The sequence below is a fragment of the Chiloscyllium punctatum genome, chromosome 11 (genome assembly GCF_047496795.1).
Source record: "Chiloscyllium punctatum isolate Juve2018m chromosome 11, sChiPun1.3, whole genome shotgun sequence".
NCBI lineage: Eukaryota > Metazoa > Chordata > Chondrichthyes > Orectolobiformes > Hemiscylliidae > Chiloscyllium > Chiloscyllium punctatum.
In genome coordinates, this window is record NC_092749.1 from 97,233,467 (window position 1) to 97,259,476 (window position 26,010).

The 26,010-nt window shown below is 41.3% G+C and overlaps 1 protein-coding gene across 1 annotated transcript in view; it reads left to right on the forward strand.

Moving 5' to 3' along the window:
• Positions 1-26,010, forward strand: part of mthfd1l (methylenetetrahydrofolate dehydrogenase (NADP+ dependent) 1 like) — a 171,826-nt gene that overhangs the window by 23,926 nt on the left and 121,890 nt on the right. The window contains exons 8-11 of the mRNA XM_072581340.1: positions 13,928-14,030; positions 14,535-14,638; positions 20,518-20,615; positions 20,807-20,980. Of these exons, the coding sequence (XP_072437441.1) occupies positions 13,928-14,030; positions 14,535-14,638; positions 20,518-20,615; positions 20,807-20,980 (479 nt within the window). The remainder of the gene's footprint in view (positions 1-13,927; positions 14,031-14,534; positions 14,639-20,517; positions 20,616-20,806; positions 20,981-26,010) is intronic.

A 26,010-nucleotide genomic window follows, 5' to 3' on the forward strand; every position in this document is an offset into this window, starting at 1 on the left:
TTCAGGTATCCTCAAAGTTTGGAGCGAGGGAAAGGGCAGATAAAAGCTGCTTTGGAATAATTCTTTTTCACTTGTTCAAGGGATGTGGGTGGCATTGGCAAGACCAGCATTTGTTTCCCATCCTTAATTGCTTTTGAGAAGGTGTTGATGAGCTTCAGCTAATGTAGTCCATGTGCTATAGGTATCCACAGTGCTGTTAATGAGTTCTGGGATTTTGGTCCACTGACAATAAAGGAGCAGCAATGTAGTTGCAAGTCACAATGGTGTGCAACTTGGATGGAACTTGTAGGTGGTGGTGTTCCCAAGCATCTGCTATTCTTGTCCTTCTAGGTTGTGTAGATTTCAGGTATGGAAAGTGGTGTGGAAGAGGTATTGAAGAGGTATGGAAAGTGGAAAATACTGCAATGCATCTTGTTATGCTGTCACTGTGAAGGGAGTGAATGTTACAGTTGGAGGATGGATTTCTAATACGATAGGCTGCTTTGTCTTGGATGATGTTGAACTTCTTGAGTATTGTTGGAAGTGCACCATCCAGGCAATTGAACAGTTTGGAGTCCGATAAGCCATCTGATAAAAACAGTGGAGGATTCGAGAGAGTTTGTGATGAGATAAAGTTGACCGTCGGTTGTATATATGTGAAAATTTGATATTGTTCCCATTTGACAGCCTCTAAATGAGAAATCCGAGGGGGCCTGTGGTGGACACCAGAGGTAATGGCACTGGAATAGGAAAGGAAATCATCTCAGCTGATATTTTAGTTAAAATTAGTTGGCTAAAATGGATTAAGATTGGCCAATGACTAGAGACTGCGGACATTGCACATATATTCTGGAGTTTCGAAGAATGAAATACCATCTCATTATAACATAAAAATTCTAAAGAACTTAACAGAGAAACACAGATTCCTTCCCCGACTGGAAATCTAGGAGGCATAACCTCAGTAATGAGGTGATCATTTAACACCAAAATGAGATGAGAGAGCGTGACTATTAATCTTTGAAATTCTCTGCTCTATCTTTGAATATATTTATGTTGAGAGACGCAGGTTTTTGATCTCAGGGAATCAAGGATATAAGGAACTGGAGAAGGAAAGTGAAGTTGTTTTGAGGATCTGCCATAATTGTATTGAAGGTGGATCGCGATTGAAGTTTGTGTTGTCTATTTCTGCTCCTGTTTCTCTTCATTTTTAACCAGGTGGAAAAGGATGATGTAGTCAACCATATCTAAAGCTGTGAAGTTGAATGATATGCTCAAGTCCATGTTGAGTGTGACTTCCCAGTCCATTTATTGTAGATTTAAGGTCTGACAAATGTAAAACTACCCATTTTTCTGATGAATTTATTTGATGTAGAATTGAAAATATTTGGCATTAATTTGCAATTGAGGACATTGTTGAACACTTTGAATTTGAAAAATTCAACTTGCATGTAATGCTGCTTTGCGCTTGAGACCGGCTGATGAATCCCTGGACACTAGATCATTTTGTTTAAATTCTGAATTCTTTCATTATTTGTGGAGTTTAGTAATTTGGAAGGAATACTGACAATTCATAGTGACAATTCATAATGTTCTGTCGGGCAAGTAATTAAAAATTAACAAACTTTAAGTTTAGATTTTAGCAAACCTGTTTCAATTGACTTTGCGTGAAACAATACAGTTTCTAAGTAAGCGTTATTACAAAACTTGAAAGCTAGGCACTGCGGACCCTAAAGTTTCAAAAGGGGGTTAACCCGGCCCCTTTCCATGAAAAAAAATGATGATAGTATTCTGCATACTGTGAGCTGATTCAAAAATCTGCTGTCCCTCTCTTGCACTTCGTCACCTCTAATTAATGTATCACCCTTGAGCTCATTGCATTAGTTTCTGGTCTGACAATGCCTCAAATGATTTCATTGTTCATATCATTGCAAGGAATGGCCTGTTCTATCCTGTAGCCTCTTCCAGCCCTACAACCATGAGAGAATTCTTATCACTTCATCTTCAATTTTAACCTGTCATGTATAACCCACCATTTTTTGTCCTACAATTGTTGGTTCTGCTTTCGCCTGTGTGCACTCTAATCTCTGGAATATCCTCCACCCATAACCTGAATGCTACTTAAAATTATCCTCCTCCCGACCTTTTTGGATGATTTGTCCTAAGTCTGACTATGCTCCCATGAAGGATATTTAGGTTGTTTTGCCAAGCTTAAGGCACAAATGCAAACTCTTTTTCAGTTCAAAAACTTGCTTTCATTTTAGCAGAGTTGCTTGCATTATGGATGTGAAAATCTAAAAGAGTGTCCAAGTTTTATTTTCTAGTACAGACGTTAGTTCTCACTTTAGACAGTTTGGTGTATTTCCCTCTCAACAGAGATAGTTAGAATTTTTTTTTAACGGTTGGGACTTTTCCTCCATTTCATTGAAAAACTATTTGCAAATTATGAATGAATTATTCATTTTTTTAAATCTGTGGAAATGAAATGACAAAACAAGGATTTCAGAAATCTCTCCAGTGTTACAAACAGTAAATTTGGAAATTGAAGTTGTCCCAGATGCGTATTCTTTAAAGCACCAGACTTAGTACCACCTCCAAAGCTTTTCTTTCCACTCCCATCTTCAACTTTTTTTCTCCACCCTGCAACCTGATAGTCCTTTTCCTTGCCATTGGATAATTGGCAAGTATACCATGGAGACAACCTTCAGGCCAAGAGGAAGAAGTGTGTGTACTGGTAAAACAAGCTAGGATTGTGATGGCGGGGAGGCTTTAGCAGCTGAAAATTGTAGGATTAACAGCATTTTAACCACAAGCAGCAGTAATTCCAAGAAATTCAAAAACTACCACACAGGGGGCAGTAAGAATGGAGGAAATAAACTTTGCTTTCCAGCCAAGCCCATATCCTGTGAATTAAAAGTAGTGTTTGCATTAGCTGTGAATGATTCAAGAGAGGGGGAAAAAAAAATTCTGAAGCTTTCTTCTCTTTCATACTCTTCCAGTCTATCACCACATTGTAATTTTTCAGTCTGGTAGTTACAGTAATAAGATTTACCTCTGCTTGTAATTTGTCCCGGAGATCGTACCTTTGGTAGTCTGGAATTAAAAAAAACTCTTAGAGTTTAGTTTAACTTTAATCATCCCCTTCATTTAATAATAGCATCACTGTTACAACATAACACTGTTGTAACCTATAAGCTAAACTAACTGGGTTCTAATAACCCAGGAGAGTAGAACATCAGCTGTTGAAGAGCCCTGGCAGGCTACTCTGTACTATCATAAACAAACTGTCTTTATACACAAGTTTTCAAATGCTTTATTGCCACAAACACAAAAGGTTAACAAAAGCACTGCATTAGTGCTGAACTAGTGATAATAGTGAAGGACAATAATTTGGGACAGAAGTTAATTGATAGTTTTGTTTCGAGTTCAGAATCAAACATGGTTATTAATTTCTCAAAGGAACAACTGTGAATGTTATCACTCGCCCTGTTTATGCAGATTCACTAATGTTAAGGCAAATGTTCTTAATTGTTCTACCCTCCCTGCCTGTCCATTTTCTAGTGTGCAGCAAATGTGTTCTATAATTCAAAATTGCATTTTAGTCTAAATGTTTAAGGACAAGTTTTAAGGCTATAAACTTTTTCACCCCCCCCCCTCTTTTTTTTTGTCATTTCATGACAACTACATAGCTTATATAAGTATAATTAGTCTATTTAGTTGATTTGAATCCTTAATAAGTCAAGTGCCTCCTCTGGCAAGTCGTTATCCGGAAGAGCAGAATCTGGAAGATACTGAATTTCAGCATGGAAGTTCGGGCATGGAGCTACAGGGGTAGACAAGGATCAATTAACCAGGTTCCCCTTTGGCTTAGGCGAAAAGCAACGTCATAGAGATGTACAGCATGGAAACAGACCCTTCAGTCCAACCCATCCATGCTGACCAGATCTCCCAACCCAATCTAGTCCCACCTGTCAGCACCCGGCCCATATCCCTCCAAACCCTTTCTATTCATATACCCATCCAAATGCCTCTTAAATGTTGCAATTGTACCAGCCTCCACCACTTCCTTTGGCAGCTCATTCCATACCTGTACCATCCTCTGTGTGAAAAAGTTGCCCCTTAGGTCTCTTTTATATCTTTCCCCTCTCGCCCTAAACTTATGCCCTCTAGTTCTGGACTCCCCGATCCCAGGGAAAAGACTTTGCCTATTTTCCCTATCCATGCCCCTCATAATTTTGTAAACCTCAAAGGTCACCCCTTGGCCTCTGATGCTCCAAGGAAAACAGCCCCAGCCTGTTCAGCCTCTCCCTGTAGCTCAAATCGTCCAACCCTGGCAACATCCTTGTTAATCTTTTCTGAATCCTTTCAAGTTTCACAACATCTTTCCGATAGGAAGACCATAATTGTGCGCAATATTCCAACAGTGGCCTAACTAATGTCCTGCAGAGCTGCAGCATGACCTCCCAACCCCTGTACTCAATACTCTGACCAATAAAAGAAAGCATACCAAGTGCCATCTTCACAATCCTATTTACCTGCAACTCCACTTTCAAGGAGTAAACGTACGGTCCATTTCATGCATAAGCCGATGACAATGTATATTACTAAGGTGAGACCAAGGACTATCAGTACGTCCCATCCGATCTATTCGCACAGCGACCGTAGCCAGCAAGTAACACTCCATCCACATGAATGTGATGACGGTGGGGCAGATATCTTCCCTGCGTCTTGACTTGTTTTGTTGATAATATGTGTCATCCAAAATGTCCTTTGAGAAATCATCGATGTAGGTGCAACATTACAGGCCAATGACCGAACAAGCCCCTCCTTTAGCAAGCAGGAAATCTAGCACTAGCCGATTCTGAAGCGTCATCATTCGAGTCTCTTGTAACTTTGTTCACCAGCTTTAAAGCGTGGGCAGTTGAGTTGGCAAGTTTTTCGATGTCATACGCAAAGTCAGGTATCTGATTGAGGGCCATCTCAACACCCCAGCCAAGAATAAGATCTCCTCCCAGCAACCTAGACCACCAGGTTTGTTGATGGAAGACGTTGTCTAAGTCCTGTTTTGTTTTTCCTCTACTTTTTGTTCTGTACTGATTCACCTGTTGATCGGCGTTCCATTCATCATCTATTTTAGGTAGTTCATGGTGGAGGGTAAAAAGTGGTAAGGTGTGTACTAGGGTACAACGTCAGCACCAGTCATTGGGTAAATATGGGTAGGCTTTGTTTTTGCATAGCCAATGAAGGCTAAAAGGCATTCCAAGGGTGCACATCTGAGAGTGAATGATGAGTCCACTCGGATCGAGAGCTGAATCTTGTAAACAGTAGGTGCTATCAAACGTTCTGTTGTCAAGGTGTATTAATGGATAGAGAGTAGGAGTACGACCAGTGTCTTTGATAATATTTTTACATAGTTTTTGTTTCACTTGCCCCATGTCGTGGGTACCAGAAAGTCTTTCAACGCACCACTCTAACAGTGGAACAACGTTAACATTGATTCCTTTGTTTGTTAGTGCACTTCACACAGTGACACGCTTCTTGTACCAAAGGGGTTTTTCCATTACAAATGAGAGATTTGCATAAGTGGGTGAGTCCTATTCATACATTATACATCAGAATGATGGAAGAGTGAGCAAATAACACATGAATCAGCAGGTTTAGCTTGAATAAAGAAACCACTAGTAACAGGAGAAGGATTGGGAGTGCATAGTATTTTTGGTCTGTCTTCATTTTTCCAGCTTGTCTTGTTAATTACAGTAGCTACTGAATACAGGAAACATGTAAAGGTATTTCTGTCAGTGGTGGTAGGTCAGATAGGTGAGGATTCCTTCAAGAAAGCATAGGTGATCAGTCTCATGGCAATAGGTGCCTTAGGGTTTGGTGATTTCGGCATTGTGTGTTTAATACTGCAATCTGTACTGTTCATTTTGAGAGGGGAACAGACAAACATTTCAAAATAACAGTTTTCAGTTGATGGAGCGGATGAGGTTATGGAATTGTGCCATCTCATGATGACTGGCATATAGAGTGTTGCGAGAATGACAATAAGGTGGATAGTGATGTTTGGATACACAATGTGAGTAGTTTAAATGAGTTTTAGCTGAGTAGCTGCATTCATGACTTCCAATGGTATTAGTACAGGTTTCATTTATGCAGTCATATTGGAGTTTTAGCTGATCTTATTTGGGCGCATGTACTTGGGTTGAGTTTTCATCAGTATTAAACCTAGGACTGTGAGGGGGATACAAGAACGTCCTTCTACCTTTACTGCAGTTTCAGTTGTCAAAAGAAATTGATAAGGGCCTTTCCAGCAGGGCCCCAAGTTTTCATGATTAGTCTTTAAATAGTACGTAGTCACCAGGGTTAATATCTTTAAACGTTGGAGCTCTCTCTTCCTTCCCTGGTACTCAACAGGCTTCTTTGACCTGTTGATGATAAGACTGTAATGCTTTGGTTAGCTTAATCAGGTACCTGTGCATCTCTTCTGCCATGACATGCACATTAACAATTTGTTGGGCAGTTAATGATGCAGATTATGGAGTCCTCAGGGCTTTCCATATTATCAGTTCAGCAGCTGAGAATCCCTTTTTTTTTCTGTCATGGTTCTCATTATTAACAAGGGCAATTGGGAGTACTTGCAGTCTTCTACCAACTTGCTTAGCTGACCTTTTAAGGTACTATTGGCTCTTTCTACAATAACCGCTGCTCGGAGATGGTTGGCACAATGGAATTTTTAATTCCTATTCAAGCTCCTACATAGTGCCTTCTTTAGTTCTGCACAGAAGTGGGGGCCATTATCGGAAGAGACCGTAACTGGTATTCCAAATCTGGGTATGATTTCCCTTAGTAGAATTTTACAAGTCGTTGTTGCTGTGCAGTTAGTAAAAGGATAAGCTTCAATCCATTTACTAAATGCATTGATTGTCAGCCAGCAATGCTTAAAACAATGACATCTAGGTAATTCTATGAAATCTAACTGGTTAGTATCAAAAGGTGCACGTGGTAAGGGAGTTTCACCTGGTGGACACTTTACTCCTTTCCTGGGTTTATGCTTTTGACGAATTTGTCAATTTGCAGCTTTTTGTCTTGCTTTTTCTTGCAGGTGGGGATTCCACCAAGTTTGGAGAATTCTGTCCACCATTCCCTCCTTACCTACATGTGTACGAACATAATCAACTGAAATAGGCAAAAGACAGTCAGGCAAACATGTCTGTCCTACCAGCATAACCTAAAGCTATTTGCATAACAACCATAGTTCGTCCATTTTGTTTTTCCTCATCAGAGTCATCCCCCTGATGGGTCCGTATTTGCTCTGTCAGACATGGTCAAGTGTCAGAAGAGGAAATAGGAGAGTTTCCCTTTGGTTTCCTATTCGTCATTTGAGTAACCATGTCTTTTTGCTCAAAAGTTGCTTTCTTAGCATCTGCATCAGTGGCATTGTTGCCTTTAGTGACATTGGAAGCATCAGAGAAGAGCGCAGAACATTAGATAATTGCCAATTGAGAGGGAAATTGAATAGCACTGAGGAGATTAGTAACATAGGTAGCATTGAGAACACTGTTTCCTGATGAGGCAAGGAAGCCAGAGTTGATCAAAATCATGGGCACATTCACATCATGGGAATCAGTGTAGATACTAGCTGACTTTCCTTCAGCAGGTATGCAGGCACGGGTGAGAGCAAGGAATTCAGCTTATTGGGCGGAACAAGGTGGGTCGACAGAATAAGCTTCTACGGTATGGGGCAAAGTGACAATCGCATATCCTGACATGCGTTTGCCCTCTGGAGAGATAGAAGAAGAACCAGCGACATAAAGTGTAAGGTCTGCATTAACAAGAACCTGATCCATAAGATTAGGATGTGATTTAGTAACAAGGTCGTTTATGTGAACACGATCACTGGGAGGATCTGGTAGTTCAAGAGGGTCTTCCTGCAGGAATGTAGCGGGGTTAATGTTAGAGTAATATTTAAAATAGAGAAGCCGATTCTGAAGAAATGAAATCTCATAGCAACAGAGACGAGCCGCAGTGAGGTGTTGAGTATGTTTAGAGGTAAGCAGGAAACGCAGAATGGAAGGTAAGGACTTCTACATTTTGATCAACTAGGAGGAAGTGAGGACTGCAGATGTGGAGACCAGAGTTGAAAAATGTGGTGCTGGAAAAACACAGCAGGCCAGGCAGCATCTGAGGAGCAGGAGAATCGAAGTTTCGGGAATAAGCCCTTCTTCAGGATTCCTACATTTTGATGTAAAGTTATATTAGAGGCAGCCACTACTATAGTTTGGATGGCAGGGAGAATCTGGATGCAGGAAGGCATACCCTGAACAACAGAGTCAAGCTTAGTAGAATAAAATGCAACAGGGTGCCAAGAGGAGCCTTGTTGCAGGGCAAAAACAGCTGTAGCACAAGTGTCAAGGATGGGGAAAGGTTTTGTATGCTAAGTTGGGAAGGGTGACCAAGAGGTTGCCAGCTGCTTCCACTTTGGTGATCAACCGGGGGCTGCTTTGGGAAAGGGCAGTTCTTGGACCAATGTCCTAGTTGATTACAGTTGAAACAAATGTGTGATTGTTGGGGGATTCTAGTGGGTGGGGGGAGGTTCTAAAGAGTAGTGAGAGGATGTGAAGGGAGTAAGGGGCATCATGGAGGATATATAGGAGGACTCCAAGATCCATTGGGATGTTGTGAATACATGGTACCAGTCCTACTGTCCTCTCATACTGGATGATGGTATGAGGGTTCCATTTGATAGCCTGACTGACTGCACAGACGTTAAGGTCTATTTTGAATCCTAAGTTTAGGTTTAGCTCCTGTAGTTTGGGCAAGTTCGTTTTTGACCTTGCTGATGGTAGCCTTACTGTTGGGATCCTTTTAGTTCCCAGAAGTAACAGACCTCTCGGCTGAATTGTGCAACCTCAGTATCTTGCCAGTGAACGTTGTGGTTTTTAATAGCTTTCTGTACTGATCAGGTAAGACAGTCATACATAGGGCATTAAGTTGGAGTGATCACCTTTGTGGTTTGTTAGCGTCACCAGAGTAAGCACCATAGCATTCCTTAAAACGGGTAAGGAACTCCTCAGCCCCTTTGCCTGAGCTGGGTTTACATGTTAAGACTTTACCCACATCAACTGCATGACACACTGCTTGGTGGAGACAGGTAATAATCCAATCTGATTTGATAGGTTCGGTCAGGTGCTGGACTACAAGCCATGTATGATTATTACACTACAATTTCTAAGAACTCAGCACATTTTTCAGGGGAAAGGGGAAGTAGGTCTTGGGAGGCAGTATTATAAATGGTCCTAATCCTCTTAATGTAATTAACAAATCCTTCTGGATTCTTTCCATAATCTGGAGCCTTATTGATAATTCTTGAGAGTTCATGAGGTTTCCATGGTTGATAAAGATCCACAAATTGGGCTTGTCCTGGGTTCAGGGCCTGTGGGTTAGGAACTCTTCTATTTGGGAAATTTCTCTTTGGCCCTCCCACATCAGGGTGAGTGCAAGGACTGAAGGTCCTGAAACCTTGATTGCAATTTATCAATATCTTTGGGATTTATTAGTATTGGGAGAGTGAAAATCAAAGGAGTCTCTTCTGTGTTCCCTCCACGTTTTAATTCACTCCCACTGTGGTGGCCAACGGGTTCATGGTAAGCTGAATCCTTATTCAGCTGAACAGTTCAGGGAAGGGCACGGGTCTTGGCACGTCCGTCCTCAGAGTAGGGAGGGGAGTTCAGGCAACTTTTTGTTTTGTGAATCGTGTTTGCCTTGGCCATACTGTGGATGAGTTTTGAGGGGGGAACCGGAGGAGGTCAGCTCACAGGACGAGAGGCATAAAATATTTCCTCCTCCAAATCAGTGCCCATTTCTCATCCGCAGGTGGATCAGGGTTCTTTAGTAATGGGTTTTTAGGAGAGGGTCGGGTCGGGTGTAAGGAACAGTCTTTGTTGTCAGTCTCATCCTGCGTGGCTGCAGTCTGTTGTTTATTCACCAGTTTTCCTTTTCTTTGACGTTTCAGCATAGGTTCTGAATCTTTGCTTTCCATTTTATTTTCTCCCTAGCCAATTCCAATTTTGCTTCTAAGTCATCTGCTTCACATTTTGCTTTTAGTTCTATCCAATTTAGTTCAGTTCCATCCTCAGTTAATGGACTAATTCTACTTTTAATACAGTTTGTCTCCATGATGATTGCATGGATTTTTTCCGTTTTTCCCTAGCTACCTTTTTCCACACTGATATGCCTTCTCTCTGCTTACTTTTCTTTCTTTTTTCCCAAATCCCTTGTTGAATTTTAATGAGTAGAGTCAAATCATGTGTGCCTCCTAGAGGCCAATCCTTATACTGTTGAGCGGCTGCAGCCGATATTCTCCTTAATTGTTTCTCATAATTAGGGTACAGACTTATTATTTCTGTTAGGGGACAGTTGTCTTCCATCTTAGCTAGGGTCGCACCCAAATGTATCCTACCTAGTTTTAATCTTCACAAAACTACTGATTTACGTGGGCTCCAACCCACAAAACACAAACGTTCACTCACCAAGCAAATGTGCATCCAAAACGAATCTCAAAGGGTTAAACTTTCTGCAAGCTGCAGGGAATCAGCGCTGTGTGTGTCTGTCTGTCTGTCTCTCTCTCACATTTTTGAAGATAACCTCGACCTGAACCTTTCACTAATCAACAACCCAACAACGAACAGCAAGGGTAGTGATTTCTGCAAAACGTTCTCAACATTCTAAACCCTGACAGTTTCTTTTTTTAGTACATACTTAAACGATCTCATTTAGCGTTCCGTCAGGGTACCTTGAGAATGAAATGGAGGAAGCAGCACACAAAGATGTAGACCAAGAGCGATTGAGGTGTAATCTTATCATGTGAACCCATTGGTCTCGAGTCCGACCCTTAGGTGGAGCCTGTTTTTTCCAGTTTTACACAAACGTTTCCCTTGTTGGACCTCTGTTCGCAGTGCCAAATTGATAAAGTACAGATTTAAGGCGGTCCAGGGAATTCCTTATGAGCCCAACCTGTAAGCCTCTCTTAGTTCGACCCGGAGATTGTACCTTTGGTAGTCTGGAATAAAACAAACCTAACAGTTTAGTTTAATTTTAATCTTCCTTTACTAATAGCATCACTGTTACAACATAACACTGGTACCTATAAGCTAAACTAACTGGGTTCTAATAACCCAGGAGAGTAGAACATCAGCTCTTCAAGAGCCCTAGCAGGCTAATCCGTTGTGCTATCATAAACTATTTTGAGACACTGCTTACAAAGGCTGTACTGTTACAAACACAAAAAGTTAACAAAAGCACTGCATGTTCTGAACTAGACTTATAATAGTGAAGGAAAGTAATTTGGGACAGAAGTTAATTGATAGAGTTTCGTTTCAAGTTCATAATCAAACATTGTTATTAATTTCTCAAAGGAACAACTGTGAATGTTATCACTCGCCCTGTTTATGCAGATTCACTGATGTTAAGGCAAATGTTCTTAATTGTTTTACCCTCCCTGCATGTCCATGTTCTAGTGTGCAGCAAATGTGTTCTGTAATTCAAAGTTACATTTTAGTCTAAATGTTTAAGGACAAATTTTAAGGCTCTAAACTTTCTCAAAATGATGGCCTAATATTTTAATTTTTTTAATGGAGTTGAGGTTGAAAGATTGTAGTCAGTGGAGAGTGTGGTTTAAAGACCGACAATGCAGCCCTCCAAACTCTCAACAGTGGCACAACTTGGGCTTCAATAAAATAACATCTGGAAAAAGAAATTTAAGCATGCTATTATTTTGCATGCCATGTCAGCTTAGAATGGATGTTGCAATATTGATTGTGCCTCTTGAGCCTTGTTAGTTTCCTTATTAGAGAGATACAACACAGAAACGGAAATATGATTTGAGTCTTGTGTTCCTGTTCTGGAGAAAGAAACCCTGCATTTATGTTGCTCCTGTCCATGCACCTTTCCAAATGCATTGTAAACAGAGCATGGTTGTTGTTATATGCACAAGGTTTTTATATATTTGTTATGAATTGTCATCTTTAATTCTAGGTAAACTAGTGTAAGAAGAGTCTTGTAAACTTTGAACTCTGCCTGACAACAAGCCTGGTTGTGTTGGTTCATTTAAGGACAGTGAACTCCAGTTAACTTATAGGTTTGAAGGTGCAAGTTGTTCACATCTCTTGACAATGGCATGCGTAGTTGTGCTATCTGTGGGTGGACCGTTAGTCTTCTAGTTTCACAGGGAGAGGTGTTATGACTGTCAGGTTTTATAAACAATTACAATTTAAGCAGTCCATTTAATTATGAGAGAGTGGAATTTTGGGTTTAGAAGATAAATACTTTGCATTTCTACCTGGATGCAAGGCTTACATAATTCCCAATGCCATTAGAACAATCAATTGAAGACACTATGATGTAGGATTGCAGGTTTCCTAAGATATCACTGAATCTCTGAGAAAATACTGATGTTATTGGTCAGTGACAAACACTGGTGCGAGCTTATGCTCAGATTGAAGTGACAGTTCATGAAGATTTAAAGGAAGCTTCAGTATAACCCACAGTAAATATCAGTTTTGGGATTAGAAGTTACCAGGTTCAGAATGGAACAATGATGCAAGTCTTGAGATGCTGGGAGTACACTGACTATTTCCTTGAGAATAAAGCATACTTAAGAGCTGGTGTAAGATATAATTGTAGTCAGAAACTTTTGTTCATACTCAAAGCTAAGTGGGGAATTTCCTTACTGTAGTTTAGAGTATGTCGCCAATTGAATAGTCTATAATTTTGGTTGCGTTGCTACCTAGGCCAACATTTATTGTCCATCCCTAATTGTCCAGAGGCAACTCCTTCTGTGAAGCAAGTTACTTTTTACAATAAATCAACAATGGTTACATGGGTGCTTCTTGAAAGTAAAGTTGCAGGTAGATAGAATAGTGACGAAGGCATTTGATATACTTTCCTTTATTGGTCAGAGTATTGAGTACAGGAGTTGGGAGGTCATTGTTGGGAATGTACAGGACATTGATTAGGCCACTTATGGAATATTGCATGCAGTTCTGGTCTCCTTCCTATCGGAAAAATATTGTGAAACTTGAAAGGATTCAGAAAGATTTACAAGGATGTTGCCTGGGTTGGAGAGTTTGAATAGGCTCGGGCTGTTTTCCCTGCAGCGTCGAAGGTTGAGGGGTGACCTAGTAGAGGTTTATAAAATCATGAGGGGCATGGATAGGGTAAATAGGCAAAGTCTTTTCCCTGGGGTGAGGGAGACCAGAACTAGAGGGCATATGTTTAGGGTGAGAGGGGAAAGATATGAGAGACATAAGGGGCAACTTTTTTTCATGCAGAGGGTCGTGCTTGTGGAATAAGCTGCCAGAGCAAGTAGTGGAGGCTAGTATAATTTAAAAGGCATTTAGATGGGTATATGGATAGGAAGGGTTTGGAGGGATATTGGCCGGTTACTGGTAGGTAGGACTAGATTGGCTTGGGATATCTGGTTGGCATGGACGAGTTGGACCAAAGGGTCTGTTTCCGTGCTGTACATCTCTGACTCTATTAGGCTGGTTTTTGAAATTTCAGATATTTAAACTTTTTTTTTGAATTACTTTTGTCTCCAGAACCTCGCCTGAGGTTCTGGGTTACTGATATTGTAAAATTGCCACTATGCCATCATCTCCAATTGTTACTGTAAAATCCAACTATATTTTAAAAAGTTTTGATTTATATGGAGACTATAATAAATGTTGTGACTTGTGTGAAAGAATGCCTTTGACCCTGATCAGTTCTTGATTATCCCATCCTTGAATCATTGAAGGAGGAAAAGGAGACCTCTGTTCAATATCTTGCCCACTAACAATGCAATGTTCCACCGATACTGGCTTTTTAAAAATTAAGTTCCTGAATTCTCTCAATTCTTGACCACTGCTGAGTAAACAATTTTAAAAAAGATTTTTTTTAACTTTTGTGGTAGTGCCATCAAAGTGATGTGTTGGTGGTGACCAGTCCCGCACCAGAGGGACTTGGAGAAGACTGGTTAAAAGCTGACACAACCATAATCGCCTACAATTTACCAGGTAAAGAGCAGTTTGAACTGGCTGAGAGGCAACAGCCTTAAGTTTGGTTGTGGACTAAGCAGTTGATGAAAAGTGATTTGGTAAAGACTTCTATTTATATGGTATCTTGCTTGAGTTCAGAACTTTGCAAAGCACTTTATAGCCAAGAATGTTACCAGTGACCTACAGCTGACTTCGTAACTCACTGAGGCTGTTTGTTACAGAAGATGAGAGAATTCTTAATCCCAAGGAAAGAAAAAGGTTAAAGAATTGTCTTTGTTGAGCTTTAAGGTACGAGTGCAAAGGAAATTTGAAAACATAGGAGTTTTTTTTCCCCCTTTGAAATGTTTGTAAATTGACCACTGGGACAAGGCAGACACTTTGGGTGAAAAGCTGATGGACTGGTTCCCTTACAAATGCTCCTGGATAGACTTGATTCTGGTTCAAGATCATTACAGGACTTTTAAGGAAGAAATTGTATATCTCAGTTTATAAATAAGTGACCTGTTTTGTGTGGTGTTCCAGCTGCAGGTTTTACTTCAAGTTCCAATCACCAGGATTTTCAGCAAGATGAACCTGGGTCATCACATGATGGAATTGGTCTCCTGACAGCAGCAATGCAGATTAAGGTTTGGTAATGTTTAAATCTCTTCTATCTCGATCAGATGGTCCTCTTCCTCCAGTTCTGTATCTTAATTCAGCGACTGGAGAAATGAGAGGTTGAAGACTTTTTTTTTCCATCATACTGATCTATGTACTCTCAGTAATCATATATTACTAAGTACTGATGTCTGAAATAAGTGTTGTCGAATAGGAGACTGTATTTCTATAGGTTTTCTTAAAAGCAAGATATTCATGACAATTGAAAGAAGGAGGCTATGAACGTAGACATTTAAAAATGCAACCTAGGTTGCTTGTTTTAGCAACTCACGAATGATATCTTTGATATTACAGTGTCGATTGACAAGATGATACGAGAACTAAGTGATAAATTAACAATGAAGGTTTTAGAGATTGTGACAGATGCTAGTTACAGTGGCCAATTACAACATTCAAAAGGCATCTGGATAGGTGTATGAATAGGAAGGGTTTACAAGAACATGGGCCAAGTGCTGGCAAATGTGGCTCGATTACTTTAGGATATCTGGTTGGCATGGGTGAGTTGGACAGAAAGGTCTGTGTCTATGCTGTACATCTCTAATTAGCATGACTGATTAGGGATAGTCAGCATGGCTTTGTGCGTGGGAAATCATGTCTCATGAACTTGATTGAGTTTTTTTTAAGAAGTAACAACGAGGATTGATGAGGGCAGAGCGGTGGACGTGATCTATATGGATTTCAGTAAGGCGTTCGACATAGTTCCTCATTGTAGACTGGTTAGTAAGGTTAGATCTCATGGAATACAGGGAGAACTAGCCATTTTGATACAGAACTGGTTTGAAGGTAGAAGACAGAGGGTGATGGTGGAGGATTGCTTTTCAGACTGGAAGCCTGTGATCAGTGGTGTGTCACAGGGATTGATGCTGGGTCCTCTACTTTTTGTCATTCATACAAATGATTTCGATGTGAACAAAAGGGTGGCACGGTGGCTCAGTGGTTAGCATGGCTGCCTCACAGCACCAGGGTCCCTGGTTCGATTCCAGCCTCTGGTAACTGTCTGTGTGGAGTTTGCACATTCTCCCCGTGTCTGTGTGGGTTTTCTCTGGGTGCTTCGGTTTCCTCCCACAATCGCAAAAATGTGCAGGTCAGGTGAATTGGCCATGCTAAATTGCCCAAAGTGTTAGTTGCGTTAGTCAGAGGGAAGTGGGTCTGGGTGGATTACTCTTAGGAGGGTCGGTGTGGACTGGTTGGACCGAAGGGCCTGTTTCCACACAGTAGGGAATCTAATCTTAAAGAAAGTTTACAAGGATGTTGAGAGGGTTGGAGGATTTGAGCTATAGGGAGAGATTGAATAGGTTAGGGCTGTTTTCCCTGGAGTGTCGGAGGCTGAGGCTGTGTTGTACACCTCTATGACAATGTGATCATACCACAAGTTCAGTCAGGCAGATGGGTGACCACTGGGAGAAGCAGGCAGGTAATGCAGGAGTTTCCTGTGCTTGTTGCCCCCTCAAACAGTTATACTGTTTTGGGGGGAATAGCCTCTCAAGGAAGTAGGACACCAGCTGCCAAGTCTGTGATACCACAACTGACTCTGCTGTAGACGAGGGTCTTGCAATATCCAAACAGGTGTTAATTGTAGGGATGGGCTAGTCAAGGGCACAGACTGATGTTTCTGTGACCATGATCGAGACTCCAGGATGGTGCATTATCTCCCTTATGCCAGAGTCGAGGTGGGGGTGGTGGGGAAAGTTAGCTGAGAATGCAATAGGTACATGAAGGTGGGGGAGATGGTGATGGGTGGAGCAGATGGATGGGAAAGACTATGGACAGGTCAAGAGGGCGGTGCAGAGATTGAGGCTTGGGATTAGGATAAGGTGGGGGGAGGGGAAATGAGGAAACTGGTGAAATCCGCATTAATCCCATATGGTTGCAGGGTCTCATGACAGAAGTTGAGTTGTTCTTCCTCCAGACATTGGATGGTTAGGGTTTGGCGATGGAGGTCCAGGACCTGCATGTCCTTGGTGGAGTGGGAGGGGGAGTTGAAGTGTTCAGCCGCTGGTCGGTTGGTGCGGATGTCCCAGAGATATTCTCTGAAACAATCTGCAAGTTGGCATCCTGATTCCACGATGTAGAGACCCCATCAGGTGCAACAGATACAGGTGATGACATTTGTGGAAGTACAGGTAAGTTTCTATTGAATGTAGAAAGATCCTTTGGGGCCTTGGACAGATTTGAGGGGAAGAGGTGTGGGTGCAGGTTTTGCACTACTTGTGGTGGCAGGGGAAGTGCAGTGAGTGGTGTGTGGGCTGGTGGAAGGGTGTGGATCTGACCAGGGAGTCGCAGAGGGAATGGTTTCTCTAAAATGCTGATGGGATGGGGGCAGAAATATATCCCGAGTGATGGGGTCTGTTTGTAGGTGGGAGGATGATGCCATGTGTAGAGAGTTTGGTGGGGTGAAAGGTGAGGACCAGGGGGTTCCGTCCTTGCTGTGTTGAGGGGTGGGGTTCAAGGACAGAGGTGTGGGGACTGGAGGGTACTGTCAACCACATGGGAAGGGAAATTGCAGCCTTTGAAGGAGGAGGCCATCTGGAATTTTCCACAGTGGAATTGGTCATCCTGGAAACGGATGTGGCGGAGGAATTGGGAATAAGAGATGGTATTTTTACAGGAGGCTTGCTTGGGAGGAGGTGTAGTCCAGGTAGCTGTGGGAGTCTGAGTTTGTAGTGGATGTCCTGGTTAGTCGGTCCCTGGAGATGGAATCGTTCAGAAAGGGGTAGGTGGTGTCCAAGATAGTCCAGGTGAATCTGAGGTTGGGGTGAAATGTGTTAGTGACATTGAACTGTTCAACCTCCTTGTTAGAGCATGAGATAGCACTGATAATCATTGATGTAGCAGAGGAAAAGGTGGAGGATGGTGTCGGTGTAGCTGCGACCTGTGGCTGTATAACTGGCAAAGAGGCAGGCATAGCTGGGGGCAATGTGAGTGCCCATAGCCCTCCCTTGGGTTTGGAGGAAGCGAGAGGATTGGAAGGAGAAGTTGTTAAGGTTGAGGGCCAGTTCAGCCAGGCAGATGAGGGTGTCATTGGAAGGGTACTGGTTGAGACAGCATGAGTGGAAGAAACTGAGGGCATGGAGACCTTTGTCGTGGCAGATAAATGTGTACAGGGACTGGATGTCCATGGTGAAGATAAGGCATGGGAGGCCAAGGAAACAAAAGTCTTGGAAGTGAAGGGCGTGGGTGGTGTCCTGAATGTAGGTGGGGAGTTCCTGGACTAAGGGCACCAGGACGGTATCAAGGTGTTCAGAGCAGGCTGAGACAATGGGTCAACTAGGGAAGTCAGGTTTGTGACTCTTTAGTAGGAAATAGAATCAGGTGGTGCAGGGTTCTCCGACTGAGGTTGGAGGCTGTGCATGGGAGATCTCCAGAGGTAATGAGGTTACACGTGCACTCACATAGACCCTCTCTCATACACGCACGTGTACACCCTCCACACTCTCGCCCACGCACCCTCTTACAGACTCGTACTCCATCACACTCACGCACACTTTACCAAGCTTGCACAAATACAAACACACACACACACACACTCTCATTCTCTCTCCTGCACGCGCGCACGCATTTAAGTCTATGGGATGCATTTGCATTTACAGATACATTCTATTATACAGCATGTTCCTCTTAGAGTGAAAAGGCTAGCAGGAGTAGGGAACCCTGGTTGACTAGAGTTAGAGGTTCTGGTCAAGAAAAAGGAGGAGGCTGATGACATGTATAGGCACCTGGGATCAACTGAATTCCTTGAATACAGAGGGTGTTGGAGTACACTTAAGAAATCAGAAGGACAAAAGGGGGACATGAGATGGCTATGGTAGATAAGGTAAAGGAGAATCCAAAGAAATTCTACAAATACATAAAGGGCAAAAAGGTAACTAACGAGATAGGGCCGCTTAAAGATTAACAAGGTTGTTTATGTGGGAGCTACTAAAGATGGGTGAGCTCCTAAATGAATACCTCTTGTCAGTATTCAGTCGAGAAAGGTATAGATCCTCGGGAACTTGGGGGAATACATGGTGATGTCTTGAAGAGAGACCTGCTTACAGAAGAGGAGATGCTGGAACTCTTAAAATGCATTGAGGTAGATAAATCCCTGGGATCTGTTGAAATGTATCTCAGGACTTTTTGGGAGGCTAGGGAGGAAAGTGTGGGGCTCCTAGCAGAGATATTTGTATCATTGATAGTCTTGGACGAGGTGCCCTAAGATCGGAATGTGGCTATAATGTTGTGCCATTATTTAAGAAATGCTGTGGGGAAATACCTAGGAACTACAGACCGGTGAGCCTAACATCTGTTGTGGGTAAGTTGTTAGCGGGGATTCTAAGAGACAAGATCTACAGGCGTAATAGGGTTGTAATATGGGGTTTTAGGGAAGATCTCATTTGGGATAGTCAGCATGGTTCTGTGCAAGGGAAATGGTGTGTCTCAAATTTGATTGAGCTTTTTGCAGGGGTGACCAAGGAAGTAGATGAGGGCAGTGTAGTAGATATTATCCACATGAAGTTTAGCAAAGCCTTTGACAAGGTTCCATGTATTAGGTTGCCGAGTAAGGTTAAATCTCATGGGGTCCAGGGAGAGAGAGCCAATTAAATGCAAAATTGGCTTGATGGTAGAAGACAGAAGGTGGTGGTAGAGGGTTGTTTTTCAAATTGGAAGCTGCAACCAGCCATGTGCAATAGGGATTAGTGCTGGGTCCACTGTTAGTTATTTTTATAAATGATTTGGATGAGAATTGCAGAGGTATGGTCAGAGAGAACTTTTTCTCACAGAGGTAGGTTAATTGCAAATTCCAAACATAATATTGACAGATTTTTGTTGGTAAACATTACAAATGTAGATAAGTAGAATTAAGATATAAATTAACCATAATCCAACTGACTGACAGAACAGGTTTGTGGATAGAATGGCTGTCTTCTACTTGCTTCAGTGTCATTATTGCAATCTGATTCTGTCAGATGGGAGAAACTAAATTCAGTTAATAAAATTATAGTATCATTAAAGGCAGGAAATATAGCTGTCAATCTGGCTGGGCTCTAACTTCTGACTTAAAAGCCATTATATAAGCAATTTACAGCACTAGCTTCAAGCTCAACTTTTTTTGTTTTGTGAGTTAAGTCACATGAGAGGTTATTGGAAATGTGCTTTGGGTTGCTTCTGATGATTGTACCTGTGTTATTTCTTGTGGTCTACACTTCTGTGACCTCAATTTTCATTAGCCACAAGTTCAACCTTCTTGTGGCTAACAGCTTGCAGGAGATGGTGGTGTTACTGATTAGAACATTTTTTAAGAAAAAAGGAGCAGGATTCAACCTATGCAATTCCCTTAGAGACCAAAAATCAATCTATCTCAATCTTAAATGTACGAATTGAATATTCAGTCCCCTGGGGTACAGCATTACAAAGATTCATAATCCTCTTAAATAAGAAATATCTCCATATCTCAGCCTTATATGATTGATTCTTTAGTGTTCTAGATTCTCTAGCCAGAGGGCATATTCACTCAGTTTCTACCTTGTGATGACCCAAAAAAGTGTTTTAATGAGACCACCTCATTCCCTGCCAAATGGCATTGTGGATGATCCTAGAATATTTGGACTGCAGCAGTCATCTCAAGGGCAGCTGCAGATGGACAATAAATGCTGGCCAGCCAATGACAGCCAAATCCCATGAGTGAATTTTTAAAAAGCTATTGTTATCATAAGATACCTCCTGTAACACATCATTGTGAAAAGACCAGTTTCACCCCTTTGTAAATGGACAAGTATTTCACAAATAATTGGTGTAACTGAACAAACAGGTTTTTATGGGCTTGTTGTTTTTCGTCTAAACACTTAATTTATTGGTATACTTCACATAGAATACAGTTGAAAGCAGCAACAGATGGCTAAAACAGCAACAGCACAAAAAGTGGAATCTTCGCCCTCTCAAATTGCAGCCCATCTCACCTGTCCCCAGGTAAGCAATCAAAATTAACTTACCTTCTATCCCTTTGGTATGGTTCAACAAAACATTGTATTCACTACCTAATATCTAATCTAGCCACAAAAAATTAATAATATTAGGAGTACTTGCTTCTGGTGTGTGTGCATTTTAGTTCTAAATCAAATTCATTTGCTGGTTTTTTTATTCACTCAAAATGTTTTCAGTGACATTGAGATATCCAGAGCGCAGACTCCAAAACCGATTGATGTCCTAGCCAAAGAGATTGGCCTGCTCCAGTCAGAAATAGAAGCCTATGGTTGGAATAAAGCAAAAGTCAAATTATCTCCCTTGGACAGACTGAAGGAACAGCCAGATGGAAAATACGTGTTGGTTGCCGGGTAGGTACATTTTATTTTAATACCAGTCAGTATGAAGCCTTGGTGTGAATTATTTTTCAAGAATCTATGTTAGTGCTTTTAAAGTACATGCTCTAACACTTCAGTCATAGAGTCCTAGAGATGTACAGCATGGAAACAGGCTCTTTGGTCCAACTCATCCATGTCGACCAGATATCCTAACCTAATGTAGTCCAATTTGCCAACACTTGACCCATATCCCTTTAAATCTTTCCTATTCATATACCCATTCAGATGCCTTTTAAATGTTGTACCAGCCTCCACCACTTCCTCTGGCAACTCATTTCATAGATGCACCACCCTTTGTGTAAAAACGTTGCCCCATAGGTCCCTTTTTAAATTATCCCCCCCCTCAATCTAAACCTGTGCCTTCTAGTTCTGGACTCTCTCGCCCCAGAGAAAAGACCTTGTCTATTTACCCTATTCATGCCTGTCATGATGTTTATAAACCTGTATAAGGTCACCCCTCAGCCTCTGACACTCCAGGGCAAATAGCCCCAGCCTATTCAGCCTCTCCCTATAGCTCAAATCCTCCAACCCTGGCGACATCGTTGTAAATCTTTTCTGAACCCTTTCAAGTTGCACAACTTCCTTATAATGGGAAGGAAACCAGAATTGCAAACACTGTTCCTCCTTCAGGGAAGATTGAATGGGCTGGGGCTCTTTCTCCATCAAGAAGATGGAGAAAATCTACAAAGTTACAACTGGCTCATTAGGGTAGATGTGGAGGTGTGTCCAGTAGTAAGATCAGAGTTGGGAATTGTAAATTAGAGAGTCATTAAGGTTGAATCTTATGGGATTAGGGGTAATTTATTAACCTGAATAGATGACTGGCTGATGGACAGAAGACGTAGAGACAAGATAATTTTTTTTTCTAGATGGCAAGATGTAACTAGCAGGGTGCCACAAGGTTCAGTCTGTGCACTCCAGCTATTTACAATCTACATTAACAACTTGGATACAGGAATAGAAGGCTCTATAGCCACATTTGTGGACGACACAAAAATAGGCGGGATGGTAAATTGCAATGAGGAAATTAGAACCTTATAAATGGATATACATAGGTTAAGAGAGTTGGTCGGAATGTGGCAGATGGATTTTAACGTGGAGAAAAGCAAGGTTATACATTTGAGCTGCAAAAGTGGAAAGGCTAAATATTATTTTGATGGGGAGAGTCTTTAGAATGCTTCGGTACAGAGGGATGTAAGCATAATCATTCATGAGTCACAGAACACTTGCATGCTGGTACAACAGATAATAAACTAGACAAATGGAATGTTGGCTTTTATAGCTAAAGAATACAAAGGAAATGAAGTATTGTTGCAGCTATAAAAGATATTGGTGAGACTGCACCTGGAGTATTGTGAGGCTTTTGGTCCTCTTATTTGGCAAAAGATGTAGTGGCATTGGAGACAGCTCAGAGGAGTTTCACTAGATTGATCCCAGAAATGAGGGCTTTGTTGTATGAAGAGATTGAACAGTTTAGGCCTATATTCTCTGGATTTTAGGAGAATGAGGGGAGATCAAATTGAGGTATCAAGATGATAAAAGGTGTGGATAAAATAGACGTGGAGCAGATGCTTTCTCTTTTGGGGCATTCTTGGGTGAGAGGTGATAGTTTTAAATTTGCTACCCTGTTTCCTAAGACTGAGTTGAAAAACTATTTTAAATTTAAAACTACTTCTCCCAAAGGATTGTGAATCATGTGGAATTTGATACCCTAAAGTGCGGTGGCTGCTGGGACAATGAGGAAGTTTATGGAGGAGTTGGACAGATTTTGAATTGGTAACGGGTTGAAGGGCTATGGAGAGAAAGTATGAAAATTGGGGTAAGGAATATATCAAATGCAGAGCAGACTGGATGGGTCGAATGGCCTAATTCTGCTCCTATGTCTTATTAACTTGTTAATACTGCCAGTAAAGAAGTAATGAGAAGCTAATTTATTTAAGAGTAGTAAAAATGTGGAACTCACTGCCGTGTTACTAATGGCATGAATGTATTTACTGGAACGATAGAGAAATATAATGGCAGAAAACAATTGAAAGGCAATGCTGACAATACGTTATATAATGGTTAGAGTCTTTCTTTAGCTAGAAGCAATAGCGATTAAACATTTGTATTGCTATGCTCCACTTACTGCAGGCAGAAACAATTGTTTATTCACTGATTCATACCCCCTAAGGTGCTACATGCACCTTAGAACATCATAAGAACTAGGAGTAGGCTGTCCGGCCTTCGAGCCTGCTCTGCCACTCAGCGAGATCATGGCTAATCTTTTCATGGACTTAGCTCCACTTACTGTGTTTTCATCCGATCCCTTAATTCCTTTATTTTTTTGAAAAAGTATCTACCTTAACTTTTTTTTAATATAGATATTTTTATTAGAAATTTAACATTTTTACAAGTTTACAAAAATAAACAAACTCAAGTACAAACATTGATATACAATTAAATCTTAAATATATAATAACCAAAATTTAACAAAAGAAAAATACAGAGAAAGAAAAAAAACAAAACTCAACTAACTACTAATCTAACCTACAACTAACCAGAGTGTATATTTAAGTCTCTTACATTCTTCAAATAAGAGAAAGAGAAAAAAACCCAAAAAAAAACAGATATCATAGAAATTTGGTAGTGAGATACATGTTCGGGATGTGTTAACATGAAATGTAACAAAACCCGTATTTGTGCGGGATTCCTCTCCCAAGGGGCCAGCCAGGTTCGTAATCTTAATTAAATAAAAGCCCTTGTTAGGATAGCCGAAATATCTGTATTCATATAATTCAAGAAGGGCTGCCACATTTTATAAAATAATTCGGTCTTTCGGTGCACCATATTTGTAAGGAAGTCAAGGGGAATACACTCCATAATTAATCTGTGCCAATTTGAAAGTCCAGGGGGGCCCTCAGCCACCCAGTTTAACAAAATATTTTTCCTTGCACAGAAAGAGAGAGAATAGAAAATAGTCTCTTCCCATGCATATCCAGGGAGGGAAAGTTCGAAAAGCCCAAAAGGAGAGATACAGGGTCCACTTTAATTTCCGTTCCTAAAATTTCTGTCAGGGTACTTGCTACTTTAGTCCAGTATCTACCAATCTTATGACAGGTCCATAGGCAATGTATAAGAGTGCCCACCTCTGTTTTACGTTTGGGACACATTGGAGATGCTCCTGCCTTAAATTTTGCCAATCGATCCTGTACTATATGGGCCCTAGAAGTATCTTCAGCTGGATAGCCTGAGTTCTGTTACAGATGGTGATTCTTCTGGCGTTTTCCCAAATGTCATTCCACGTGTCTATAGAGATTTCTAGTCCCAATTCCTGACCCCATGTTTTAAGCAGATTGTCCATATCTCCCGATACTTCATCATGTAGTAAATGATAAATAGTACTGATGGAGGATACCCCCGTTGGTTGTAATACTCTACATTCTCCATCTGATTTATAAAGACTATCTAATAACGTAGTCGTCTTCTGTGTATAATCTCGAATTTGGAAGTATCGATAGAGGTCTCCATTAGGTAATCCGAATTTGACGCAGCTGTTCAAAAGACATCAGGACCCCATCTTTAAATAGGTCCCCTAGACATGAGATACCCCTGGATCTCCAGAGTTTAAAAGTGGCATCTGTAAACCCCGATTGGAATCCCCATGCTCCCACTATCAGCGCATAGGGGGATGTTTCATGTGAGTTGCCTTCATTTTGCCGCATTATATTCCAAGCTTTAATTGTGTTTAGTATTATAGGGTTTTTACAGTGATCCGTAATGATTTTCATCTTGTCCGAAAATAAAAGGTTAATAAGTGGGTATTTTACTTGAGAAGGCTCAAAGTCCAGCCAGATTGATAGCTGATTGGGTCTTGTCTGATCCGCAATGTAACTTAATAGGGAACTTAACTTATATTTCCTAAAAATCTGGGAAGTCCAATCCTCCCCTTGCCTGTGGAAGCTGTAGATTCTTCAGCTTAATGAGGGGCCATCTGTGATTCCAGATAAAGGAACCCAACCAGCCATATAATTTACGTAGTGCCAGCCTCCGCAGCATCACCGGAAGCATTCTCATAGGGTATAGGAGATGGGGCAGGACATTTATTTTAATTAGTGCTATTCTACCCAGCCAGGAAATTGGAAGGTCTCCCCATCGCTGGAGGTCCTGCCTTATCCTCTCCAGTAAATGCACAAAGTTAGCCTTATATAACTGACCAAATACTGGGGTAATAAAAATGCTACCTTAACTTTAAAAGCGATTACTGAAGTAGTGTCAACTACTTCCCTGGGCAAGGAATTCCATAGACTAACAACCCTCTCGGTGAAGAAATTCATCCACAGTTCAGTTCTAAACATGCTTCCTCTAATCTTGAGGCCGTGCACTCTTGTCCTAGTTTCACCTAACAGTGGAAACATCCCATCTATTTCCATTTCATGGATTCTCTTCATAATATATGTTTCTATAAGATTCCCCCCCTTCTGAATTTCAATGAATATCAATCTACTCCGCTTTTCCTCATTAGCCAACCCCCTCAACTCCGGAATGAACCTTGTGAACCTCCTCGGCACTTCCTCCATGCCAGTACATCCTTCCTTAAGTAAGGAGACCAAATCTGCACACGCTAGCCCAGGTGTGGCCTCACCAGCACCTTTTACAGCTGTAACATTACCTCTCTATTTTTAAACTCAACCCCTTTAGCAATTTGCCTTACTAATTATTTGTTGTACCTGTAGACCAACCTTCTGCGATTCATGCACAAGGACACCCAGGTCCCTCTGCAAATGAGCATGCTGCAACTTTTTACCATTCAAGTAATATTCTATTTTGCTGGTACTCCTACCAAAATGTATGACTTCACGTTTACTAACATTGTATTCCATCTGCTAGACCTTTGCCCACTCACTCAATGTATCCATCTATGTTCCTTAGCAAAGTTTCATAGTCCCCTGCACACTTTGCTCTGCCACTCATCTTAATCATTGGCAATTGTGGTCCCCAACTCCAAATCATCTATAAAAATT